Source organism: Podarcis muralis, chromosome 17 (genome assembly GCF_964188315.1).
Source record: "Podarcis muralis chromosome 17, rPodMur119.hap1.1, whole genome shotgun sequence".
Taxonomy (NCBI): Eukaryota; Metazoa; Chordata; class Lepidosauria; order Squamata; family Lacertidae; genus Podarcis; species Podarcis muralis.
This window is the reverse complement of record NC_135671.1, coordinates 4,350,197-4,361,652: the sequence shown is the minus strand read 5'-3', so window position 1 is coordinate 4,361,652 and position 11,456 is coordinate 4,350,197. Positions and strand designations below refer to the sequence as shown.

At 47.7% G+C, this 11,456-nt stretch overlaps 1 protein-coding gene across 1 annotated transcript; it reads right to left on the bottom strand.

The window, feature by feature from the left end:
- Positions 1-7,001: 7,001 nt before the first annotated feature.
- LOC144326013 (taste receptor type 2 member 7-like) lies at positions 7,002-11,047 on the bottom strand. Its single transcript, XM_077921615.1, has 2 exons — positions 10,138-11,047; positions 7,002-7,036 (listed from the first exon to the last, which is right to left on the bottom strand). The coding sequence occupies exons 1-2, from the start codon at positions 11,045-11,047 to the stop codon at positions 7,002-7,004; spliced, it is 945 nt and encodes a 314-aa protein (XP_077777741.1).
- Between the last annotated feature and the right edge of the window lie 409 nt (positions 11,048-11,456).

Below are 11,456 nucleotides of genomic sequence, written 5' to 3'. Positions count from 1 at the left end.
GGCTGTACCTCTTGCCATGAAATATGGAAAATCACTGAAACCAAGCAAAAAATACCATTGTATTACTACTTTATTGATAAAATCATTTCTATACTGTCTTTCAAGGATGCCAGAGCAGTTTACAGCAGTTAAAATACTAAAAACAGGATAACATTAAAACCAAACAAGTCAATATCATCACCATCTAGAAACACTAGAAATTATGGGCCAGTTAAATTAACAATGCTGTTAAGAAGGAAAGAGATTTATAGAAGTCGTAAATGAATGAACTTTACAATATTGTAAAGGAAGAGTTTGAAATCTCAGGGTGAGGAGTAGATTACATGTTGTTATTTGTCATAATGGTCAAATGATTAGAAAAAGTTCCAATGAACTAAATGATTAGGACAGGTATTTCCAGCATTTACACATATTTACACCTGAGTTTAGTTGAAGGGAATACAGAATATTGCACACTAAGGTGGCAATGTGAAAATACCCCTACTCTAACAGTGGGTGCCCCTTTCAGCCTATCTGAGGGTAGCAGTCTAGGTTGGGGGATGAAGAGCAGATTCTGGGCCACACAGTTCTGCATTCCAAGGCAAACCACATTTGAACCTAAAATAAAGTAGTTTGTTGATGGTGTTAGAGATTTGTGAGGGGGACCCTCCTAAAGCCCAGAAATTAATAAATGGTAAGATTTTGTCCATTTGGGATGTGAAGAGAGAAATACAAGCCAATATACCTGAGGCAGGTATCACACACACACACAAACACACACACACACACACACACACACACACACACAGCAAGGGGGAAAATGGCTGGTGGGGAAATCTTTGGGGATTTTCTTTTGCACAAGCGCTGCATGTCAAGAGCTTTCTTTTCTTTATCTTAGCTTCAGAATGTGCACTAAGATTACTTTGAGTTTTGCATTGGACAATATCAAGATTACTGAGTGTGCTGAAAGGAGGGCAGACAGCACTAAATCAAAAACTAATTGCATATCTGTGCCATACTTGTATAAAATAGCCATAGGAATGACTAAAGCAGCAAAATACGTAATGCCAAAGAAGAGAGAGAGCAACAAAGACTTCATGACATTGAGATAGACCTGTGTGCTGAGGTCCTTAATGGCAGAGCCACTCTTTCTTAGATTCCTTATGTGCCTCCAAAGAGAGATGAGGAAAAGCATGGATGCCGTTATGCTCAGGATGAAACTCATGCACATAGAACAGAACTGTAGAATTCTGAAAGCAGATAATGGGTCTTTGCAAAGCTTGCTGAGACTGGCATTTCGTGTCAGAGTTCCTGAGAGATTGCAGAGCTTCTTATTTTCAAAATAAAGAATGGTTGGAGGAACAGAGAAGAGCATGAGAGCTATGATCACCATTCCGAGAAGTCTAGATACAAGCACATCGATCCTTAGCTTCAGCCAGAGGAACAGGTGATGGGGGAAGTTGGTGACCTTCACACAGTAGAAGATATTGAGCCATGTGGCACACCAGAGGCTAACACTGCTGAAAAACAACCAGAAATATGCGCCAATCTCTTCTGTAAAAGTACGCGTATAGTTCTCTGGAAGGCTGTTGTACAGAATATTATTCATCATGACGGTCAGCTGCAGCATAATTCTGGAGGTGCTCAAACTGGTCAAGAGGACATCGCAAGGGGCCATCTTCCTGTTTTGGAGCCATCGGTGCCCATTCACAACTATGATAAATCCATTTCCTAAAAAGGCTCCAGCAGACTCAATTGCTAAAATGATCTGGAAAATGATAGCAAGTGGAGTAGTTATGCCCATTGTTGTTACTTTCCACGAGAAAAGCCTGAATGGAAGAAGTATCAGTGTGCGATTCTCCTGGTTTCTTTTGGATCTCCAGCAGTGGAAACTCTGGAGACTTGGGCTTTTTAAATGATGAGATCATGGTGTGGAAAGAAATGCAAATCTCAGAAGGATTCTGTTACTAATGACAGAACCAGGTATCATGTTATTCACATATACTTGGATTTCGACATATGCTGAGACTTCAATGATCAATCTCTGTCAGTTTGGGTGGGTAGGTTGTAGACTTTCTCTGTGAGGGAAAGAATTGCCTGCAGATGAAATGTTTCTCCCTTTGTGGAGAGAGGTTTGCGACCTGACAGGCTACAGCTGACTGTTTATGTGAGGGTTACATTCCAGGAATAGCACATAAAGCCAAAATAGCATAGAGTCAAAACACTCCCACCCTGCAAACTTCGAACGCTCTCCCAAGGTGAGTGCAATGGCAGGTGGGAAGTTTTTTTCTTTTGCAAGATCCACCTCCTCCTTTGGGGCCAAACACCGAATTTGCGTAAGTTAAATGTGCATAATTTGCAAGTTGGTCATACAGCAAATCCTTGGGGCAGAATGAAAATTGACTACACACAGAGAGAGCAACTTGATTAATATGGGCAGAGTGTGTTGTGGTTAGTGCACTGACAAGCAAGGCAGTTTATTTGACCTATGCAGAAATCTGTTCCAAAGGACTTAATAAGTCAAAACTGTTATGTTTCCAAGGGGTTGCTCAGGAGCAAGCAGGCAAATAGCTCCCTGCCTGGCTGTGTGAAGACCTGGCTTGGCTGCCAAAGTAAACTTTATCTGTCCGGAGCGCCACTCTCCCGTGGCTGGCTCAATTGCTGGCAGAATCCGTGAGTGGGCGGTTCTTAAACTTTCCCCAGCAAAGAAGCTCCTTGACGCCCAGTCGGCGCCTCCCCTCTCTGCGTGAATGCTTTCTGTGCAAAAAGGGTTGTGGGCAGCGGAGGACCCCTTCCCTCCCCACTTCTCCCAGGCAAGGAGTCCTGGGACCGCCTCACCACTTCCGACTCCTGCACCTCTTCTCCACTGGAGTCGCGTCTATTCTCTTCCACAGAAGAGGAGCTACTTCCCACGATCCCTGGAGGCTCTCTATAATCCATCTGGCTTTTGCTCTCTCCCTCCTGCACTGATGGCAGTTCCCTGACATCCACCCCCTCCTCAGGACCTCACCACTGGTGAGGTCTTTTGATGTATCCTCCTCTCTCTCGTCGACTGGCGATGCGGGGAATCCCCTGAAAGAACCGTCATCATCTTCCGTGGATTCAAAATCGGCCTCCCATCCCCTCGGATCCCCTCCAGCTGGTTGAACCTCCCAGTCTGATTCTTCTCCCACGGACACCTCCCCTCCCTCCTCTTCGGAGGCAGAGAAACCTACAAAGTCCCCTTCGTCGTCTGTGAGTCCGAACTCCTCCTCCCAGAATCTAGCTAATGGTTTAGGCTTATGCGGGAACAAACCATGAAATTCTTCCACCAGATACCCCTCTGTAATTGATTCAGCAGGGACCCAAGTGTTTTCAGACCTGGGTTCTCCCTCCCAGGCTACCAAGTACTCTACTTGGTGACCTCTCCACCTCGAATCGAGTATTTCCATAGCTTCATTACAGTGTTCCCTCTCCTCTACCCACGGATGGGTGGTAACCCCTCCCTCCCTTCCCGGGAATTCCCGCCCCTCCCTGTGATGTGAAAGGAGGGACCTATGGAACACCGGATGTATCTTCATGCTGTCCGGCAACTTGAGTTTGAATGCCACTGGGTTAACCTGCTGTATTACCTCAAAGGGCCCCAGTCGCCTTGGCTGCAACTTTTTGCACCCTCCCTTTAGGGGCAACCCTTGGGACGACAACCACACCCTGTCTCCCACCCGTATGACCTCCCCTTCCCGATGGTGCCTGTCTGCCTGCCTTTTGTAAACTTCCTTGGCCCTTTCCAAGTTTAGCCTGAGTTGTTGGTGTAAAGCCTCCATTTCCTCTGCAAACTGCTCCGCCGCAGGTACACTCCATCCCTCCTCCCCACGTCCTGGGAAGGCCCTCGGGTGACACCAGTAATTGGCCATGAAGGGGCTCATTCCCGTGGACACGTGTTCAGCGTTATTGTATGCAAATTCAGCCAGCGCCAATTTCTCTACCCAATCGTTCTGCCTCTCACTGACATAGCAGCGTAGGTACTGCTGGAGTATTCCGTTCGCTCTTTCAGCCTGCCCGTTGGTTTCTGGGCGCCTCGCCGTCGAGAAGCTCACCTCAACCTGCAGCAAGCTCACGAGTTTCCACCAGAACCTGGAGGTAAATTGTCTTCCGCAATCAGAGATCACCCTCAATGGGGTCCCATGCAGCCTAAAAATGTAGTCCACAAACAGCCTGGCTGTCTCCTCTGCTGACACCGCATGCGAGCAAGCCACGAAATGGCACATTTTAGTCAGCAGATCTACCACCACCATTACCGCTGTCTTTCCCCTTGACTTGGGCAGATCTGTCATAAAATCAATGGACACCACCTCCCAGGGCCTCTCTGGTGTTGGTAAGGGTTCCAGTAACCCTGCTGGGGCGGTCCTTTCCCCTTTTGCCCTCTGGCACTTGTCGCACCCCCGGACATATTCTCGTACATCCTCTCTTACCTTTGGCCACCAGAACTGCCTGGTGACTAGTAGCATGGTCTTATGCTGCCCAAAATGTCCGGCTGTTGGGTTGTCATGGAGCTGTCTAAGTATCTTGCCCCTCAATGTCTCTCCTGGCACATACAGTGCCCCCTTGTAGTACAGTAGCCCTTCCTTTTCCTCAAACCCCCCATTGTCTTCCTTTCCACCTCTGAGCTCCCTGATTTTAGTCTGAGCAAACCCATCGTCTCTGGTGAGCCCTGCTAGCTCCAGTTTCCCTACCAACGCTCCCCCACACACCCATCGGTCCTCGAGGAACACGTGCCTGGCTACAGGAGGCCCTTCCCCCTCCATGTATTCCGGTTTCCTGGAAAGTACATCCGCTCTAACATTTCCCTCCCCCGGCACGTATTGTATCTCGAAGAAAAACTTGGCAAACTCCTGGGACCATCTGACCTGTCTCTGGTTAAGCACGCACGCTGTCTGCCAGTATTCCAGGTTCTTGTGGTCCGTTCGGACCTGGATCTTGTGTCGCGCCCCAATCAACAGGTGTCTCCACTGTCAGAATGCCGCGTAAATTGCAAGCAATTCTCGGTCATAAACAGTGTAGTTTTGCTCTGACTTGCTCAGTTTCCTAGAGAAAAATGCACAAGGCCGCCAGTCCTCCTTGGATCCTGGCTGCAACAGTACTGCTCCAATGGCGCGGTCGGAAGCGTCCGTCTCCACTCTCATGGGCTTCTCCGGATCCACGTGCAGGAGCTGCTCTTCCAAGGCGAACGCCTTCTTCAACCTTTCAAAGGATCGCTGCACTCCCTCTGTCCATGCAAACTTCTTTTTGCTGCTAAGACAATCTGTTATGGGTGCTGTCAAGTGAGCGAAGTTCTTTATGAACTTCCTGTAGAAGTTGCTGAAACCCAGGAACCTCTGCACATCCTTCCTGGTTTTGGGGGTTTTCCATTCCAGCACTGCTTTCACCTTGTCTGGGTCCATGGCCAGTCCTTTGTCTGACAGCCGGTACCCCAGGAACTCAACCTCCCGGGCATGGAATTGGCATTTTTCCAGCTTGACCCACAACTGATGCCTCTTCAATCTCTGTAGCACCTCCCTGACGTCTCTGATGTGCTGTGCTTCATTCTCAGAGTAGATTAAAACGTCATCCAAAAAGGCCACGCAATTCTTGTACAGCAGGGGGCCCAACACATGGTGCATAAATGCTTGAAAGCAGGCGGATCCCGATTGCAATCCAAATGGCATGACCAAACACTCAAAAGCCCCCAGGGGGGTGAACACTGTCATTTTCCATTCGTCCCCCTCTCTCATTCTAATCAGATTGTATGCCCCCCTGAGGTCCAGCTTGGTAAAAATCTTCCCCTGCCTCACACGTATCAAAATATCATCAATTCTGGGCATTGGGAAGGCCACAGCTTCTGACACCAAATTCAAACTCCTATAATCCACTACCATTCTGGGCTGATTGGTTGATTTTTTTGCCCACAAAGAACACTGGACTTCCCCCCACCGCCTTCGATTCCCTTATGAAACCCCTCTTCAAGTTCTTGTCAATAAACTGCCTCAGCGCCTGCATCTCCCGGTCGGACATGGCATACAGCTTACCCACCGGTAACTGGGCCCCCGGAAGCAGGTTGATTTGGCAGTCATATGGTCTGTGGGGGGGGCAGTCTGTCAGCCTCTCTCTCGCTGAAGACCTCCTTTAAATCTGCATAATGTGGTGGCACCCACCCTTTCTCCTCCAGGGCCACCCCAGCCACCCTGGCCACAGTCATTCTTGGTTCCTTCCCTCCCAGGCAGTGCTCTAAGCAGTAAGCTGACCCAAAGGTGAGCAACCACTGATGCCATGACACCACTGGGTCATGTAGTGCTAGCCAGCTCATTCCCAGTATTATCGGGGGTCCCGCCAGCGTGGCCACATGAAAGGCAATGGTTTCCATGTGCCTGGAAACACTCATCCTCATTGGCGGTGTCTGGTGTGTCACTCCCCCCCCCAGTAGCTCCCTGCCATCAATGGTGGTCACCTGCAAGGGGAAATCTAGTAGCAACAGGTGCAGCTGGTGCTCCAGAGCGAAGTCTCTACTGAAGAAGTTACATGAGGAACCAGAATCCAGCAGACCATTCACCTTGACTGGGTGCCCATTTGGGAGTTCTAGCACCACTTCAATGGCTATAGCTGCCTTGGGAGGGTCAGGTTGGGGCTCTTCTACTGGTTGCTGGCCTGGCTGCTGCCCCTGTTGGTCGGCAGCCAGGCTTTCTCATTTCCCTGCACTGGCCCCGTCTCCCCCTCCTCCTCGTGGCCTGCTGTCCCCATCATGCCTTGCCAGGCCTTTCGTTGGGGACAGACCTTCGCAAAATGTCCCGGGCACTGACAGAGAAAACACTTCTTTGTTGTTTTCCACTCCTTTCCCTCCTTTTTCCTGAGCTCACTGGCATTTGAAACTTCGTGCACGCGGGCTCCATCGATTTCCATCGGCTCTGCCGCCTGGGAAAGCTCCCTTGGCATCTCAGGAATCCAGTTGCCATGGAAATGCTCCCCCCTTATCTCCCGCCTTTCTTGAGCCCGAGCTTCTTGGCGTACTCCTATCGCAAGCACAGTCTTTGTAAGCTGATCCATCAACCGTGGGCGGGCGCTCTGGACAATTCATCTTTCACTTCGGAATTCAAACCTGCCTCAAACAGCGTTTGCATGGGTTCAGAATCTAGGTCCCGCCCCAGCTTGTGCACTAACATCACAAAACGCGACCAGTAGCTTCTGACGGACAGACTTCCCTGTTTGCAACCCAGCAGCTCCCTCAGTGTCACACTTTCTTCCGCCTTGCTGGAGAACATCGCATCCATTGCCTGATAAAAAAATTTCAGGTCTTTCAAAGCATCGTTCCCTGTCACCATGAGTGGTCTAATCCATTCCCGTGCCCCATCCTGTAGGTGTCCAATAATGTACGCCACTCTTTCCCTGTCATTAGTAAAGTCGCTTTCTTGTAATTCTAAAGCGTATTGAATTTCTGTCCAGAAAACATTGTAGTCTTGGGGCTTCCCTCCAAACTTATTTACCAGCCCGGGTACTTTCCTCCCGATAGGGGTGGATCTGACCTGCGCGTCCTGAGCCCATCTCTCCTCCAGCCTTGCCGACAGCATAGCGACATGTGCCTCTAGGTCTCGGTTCCTCTCGACCAGTCCTCACATCATCACTTCCTGCTCCCACTCTCCAGCTGGTCCGGTCTGGCTCATAGTGCTGCCTTCCCCCGGGGGCTCTCGAGCAACGTCAGGGACTCACAGATTGCTGTTATGTTTCCAAGGGGTTGCTCGGGAGCAAGCAGGCAAATATCTCCCTGCCTGGCTGTGTGAAGACCTGGCTTGGCTGCCAAAGTAAACTTTATCTGTCCGGAGCGCCACTCTCCCGTGGCTGGCTCAATCGCTGGCAGAATCCATGAGTGGGCGGTTCTTAAACTTCCCCCAGCAAAGAAGCTCCTTGACGCCCAGTCAGCGCCTCCCCTCTCTGCGTGAATGCTTTCTGCGCAAAGAGGGCGTGGGCAACGGAGGACCCCTTCCCTCACCACTTCTCCCAGGCAAGGAGTCCTGGGACCGCCTCGCCACCTCCGACTCCTGCACCTCCTCTCCCCTGGAGCCACGTCTATTCTCTTCCGCAGAAGAGGAGCTACTTCCCATGATCCCTGGAGGCTCTCTATAATACATCTGGCTTTTCCTCTCTCCCTCCTGCATTGATGGCAGTTCCCTGACAAAAACAAAACAAAACAAAACAAAACAAAACACCTCTAATGGATATGTTTGAAGCGGACCAGAGACAGAGACTGGGTTTTTCTGGTTTGGGGAGTTTTAAGGTTTTGGGATGCTTGCTAGGGCAAACTGCCCTGCCTCCCTGGGGATCTTTGTGTTTTAAGCTTGACTTCTGACACCATGACATGCAAGGTCCAGCCAGGAAGAGACAGAAGAAACTCCAGGAAACTCCTAACAGCACTCAGATACAATCTTCCAGTGCCACCTATGTTGTAAACTATATATCATGGGGGAAGGGGGATTACACTGCGGGATGCTTTTCTCTGATTTCAGACAAATGGAAATGCAAAGTCCCGAGAGATTCTTTTACAGCATTTCCATTATTCCTTTGCATATTTGACTTTGGATACATGGCATGCTCTGTGGTTGCTGTAAACAGATTGCTGAATTTCCATGCACTGTATCATCAGCTCACTCCCTGTAGGGAGGTCAGGCCTACCTAGGCAGCAAAGTGAGAGCAGGTCAGGGATAAAGTCTGGTGAGATGGGATGGAGGCAGTCTGAGGAAGAGTCTGGCTGTACCTCTTGCCATGAAATATGGAAAATCACTGAAACCAAGCAAAAAATACCATTGTATTACTACTTTATTGATAAAATCATTTCTATACTGTCTTTCATTCCAAGATTTACCAGAGCAGTTTACAGCAGTTAAAATACCAAAAATAGAATAACATTAAAACCAAAAAAGTCAATATCATCACCATCTAGAAACACTAGAAATTATGGGCCAGTTAAATTAACAATGCTTTTAAGAAGGAAAGAGATTTATGGAAGTCGTAAATGAATGAACTTTGCAATATTGTAAAGGAAGAGTTTGAAATCTCAGGGCAAGGAGTAGATTGTTGTTGTTTACTCATTTAGTCATGTCTGCCTCTTCGTGACCCCATGGACCAGAGCACGCCAGGCACTCCTGTCTTCCACTGCCTCCCGCAGTTTGGTCAAACTCATGTTGGTAGCTTCGAGAACACTGTCCAACCATCTCGTCCTCTGTCGTCCCCTTCTCCTTGTGCCCTCCATCTTTCCCAACATCAGGGTCTTTTCCAGGGAGTCTTCTCTTCTCACGAGGTGACAAAAGTATTGGAGCCTCAGCTTCAGGATCTGTCCTTCCAGTGAGCACTCAGTCCTGATTTCCTTCAGAATGGAGAGGTTGGATCTTCTTGCAGTCCATGGGACTCTCAAGAGTCTCCTCCAGCACCATAATTCAAAAGCATCAATTCTTCGGCGAGGACTAGATTACATGTTGTTGTTTGTCATAATGGTCAAGTGATTAGAAAAAGTTCCAATGAACTAAATGATTAGGACAGCTATTTCCAGTATTTACACATATTTACACCTGTGTTTAGTTGAAGGGAATACAGAATATTGTACACTAAGGTGACAATGTGAAAATACCCTTACTCTAACAGTGGGTGCCCCTTTCAGCCTATCTGAGGGTAGCAGTCTAGGTTGGGGGATGAAGGGGAGATTCTGGTCAACACAGCTCTGCATCCCAAGGATTCACTCCCCAGACCACAACATCTGCCTCTGTTAGTGCCAACTGTGAATGAAAATATCCTCTTAAAGGCATGAATCTGGATTGGGCAGTCCAGCAGAGGGGTATGTGCAGTCTTCTCCATTCCAAAGCAAACCACATTTGAACCTAAATAAAGTAGTTTGTTGATAGTGTTATAGATTTGTGATGGGAATCCTCCTAAACCCCAGAAATTAATAAATGGTAGGATTTTGTCCATTTGGGATGTGAAGGGAGAAATACAAGCCAATACACCTGAGGCAAGTATTACACACACACACACATATACATATACATATACATATACATATACATATACAGATAGAGCGAGAGGGAGAATGGCTGGTGTGAAAATCTTTGGGGATTTTCTTTTGCACAAGGGATGCATGTCAAAAGCTTTCTTTTCTTTATCTGAGGTTCAGAATGTGCACTAAGATTACTTTGAGTTTTGCATTGGACAATATCAAGATTACTGAGTGTGCTGAAAGGAGGGCAGACAGCACTAAATCAGAAACTAATTGCAGATTTGTGCCATACATGTAGAAATCAGCCATAGGAATGAGTAAAGCAGCAAAATATGTAATGCCAAAGAACATAGAGAGCAACAAAGACTTCATGACATTGAGATAGACCTGAGTGCTGAGGTCCTTAATGGCAGAGCCACTCTTTCTTAGATTCCTTATGTGCCTCCAAAGAGAAATGAGGAAAAGCATGGATGCCATTACACTCAGGATGAAACTCATGCACATAGAACAGAACTGTAGAATTCTAAAAGCAAATAATGGGTCTTTGCAAACCTTGCTGAGACTGGCATTCCGTGTCAGAGTTCCTGAGAGATTGCAGAGCTTCTTATTTTCAAAATAAAGAATGGTTGGAGGAACAGAGAAGAGCATGAGAGCTATGATCACCATTCCAAGGAGTCTGGGTGCAAGTACATCGATCCTTAGCTTCAGCCAGAGGAACAGGTGATGGGGGAAGTTGGTGACCTTCACACAGTAGAAAATATCAAGCCATGTGGCACACCAGAGGCTAACACTGCTGAGAAACAACCAGAAATATGCGCCAATGTCTTTTGTAAAACCACGCGTATAGTTCTCTGGAAGGCTGTTGTACAGAATATTATTCATCATGACGGTCAGCTGCAGCATAATTCTGGAGGTGCTCAAACTGGTCAAGAGGAAGTCGCAAGGGGCCATCTTCCTGTTTTGGAGCCATCGGTGCCCATTCACAACTATGATAAATCCATTTCCTAAAAAGGCTACAGCAGACTCAATTGCTAAAGTGATCTGGAAAAAGATACCAAATGGAGTAGTTATGCCCATTGTTGTTACTCTCCACAGGAAAAGCCTGAATGGATGAAGTATCAGAGTGTATCATCCTGGTTTCTTTTGAATGTCCAGCAGTGGAAACTCTGGAGACTTGGGCTTTTTAAATGATGAGATCATGGTGTGGAAAGAAATGCAAATCTCAGAAGGATTTTGTTACTAATGACAGAACCAGGTATCGTGTTATTCACATATACTTGGATTTCGACATGTGCAGAGACTTCAATGATCAACCAATCTCTGTCAGTTTGGGTGGGTAGGTTGTATACTTTCTCTGTGAGGGAAAGAATTGCCTGGGGATGAAATGTTTCTCCCTTCGTGGAGAGAGGTTTGCGACCTAACAGGCTTCAGCTCACTATGTTTATGTGAGGGTTACATTCCAGGAACAGTACATAAAGCCAAAATA

Bases quoted from the DNA above. Each gene is read 5' to 3' on its own strand.
- LOC144326013 (XM_077921615.1), bottom strand. From the start codon at position 11,047: ATGGGCATAACTACTCCATTTGGTATCTTTTTCCAGATCACTTTAGCA. The intron at 7,037-10,137 runs GATAAAGAAAAG...CCGCCCACGGTT, and splicing joins AGTGCACATTCTGAACCTCA to GATGGATCAGCTTACAAAGA.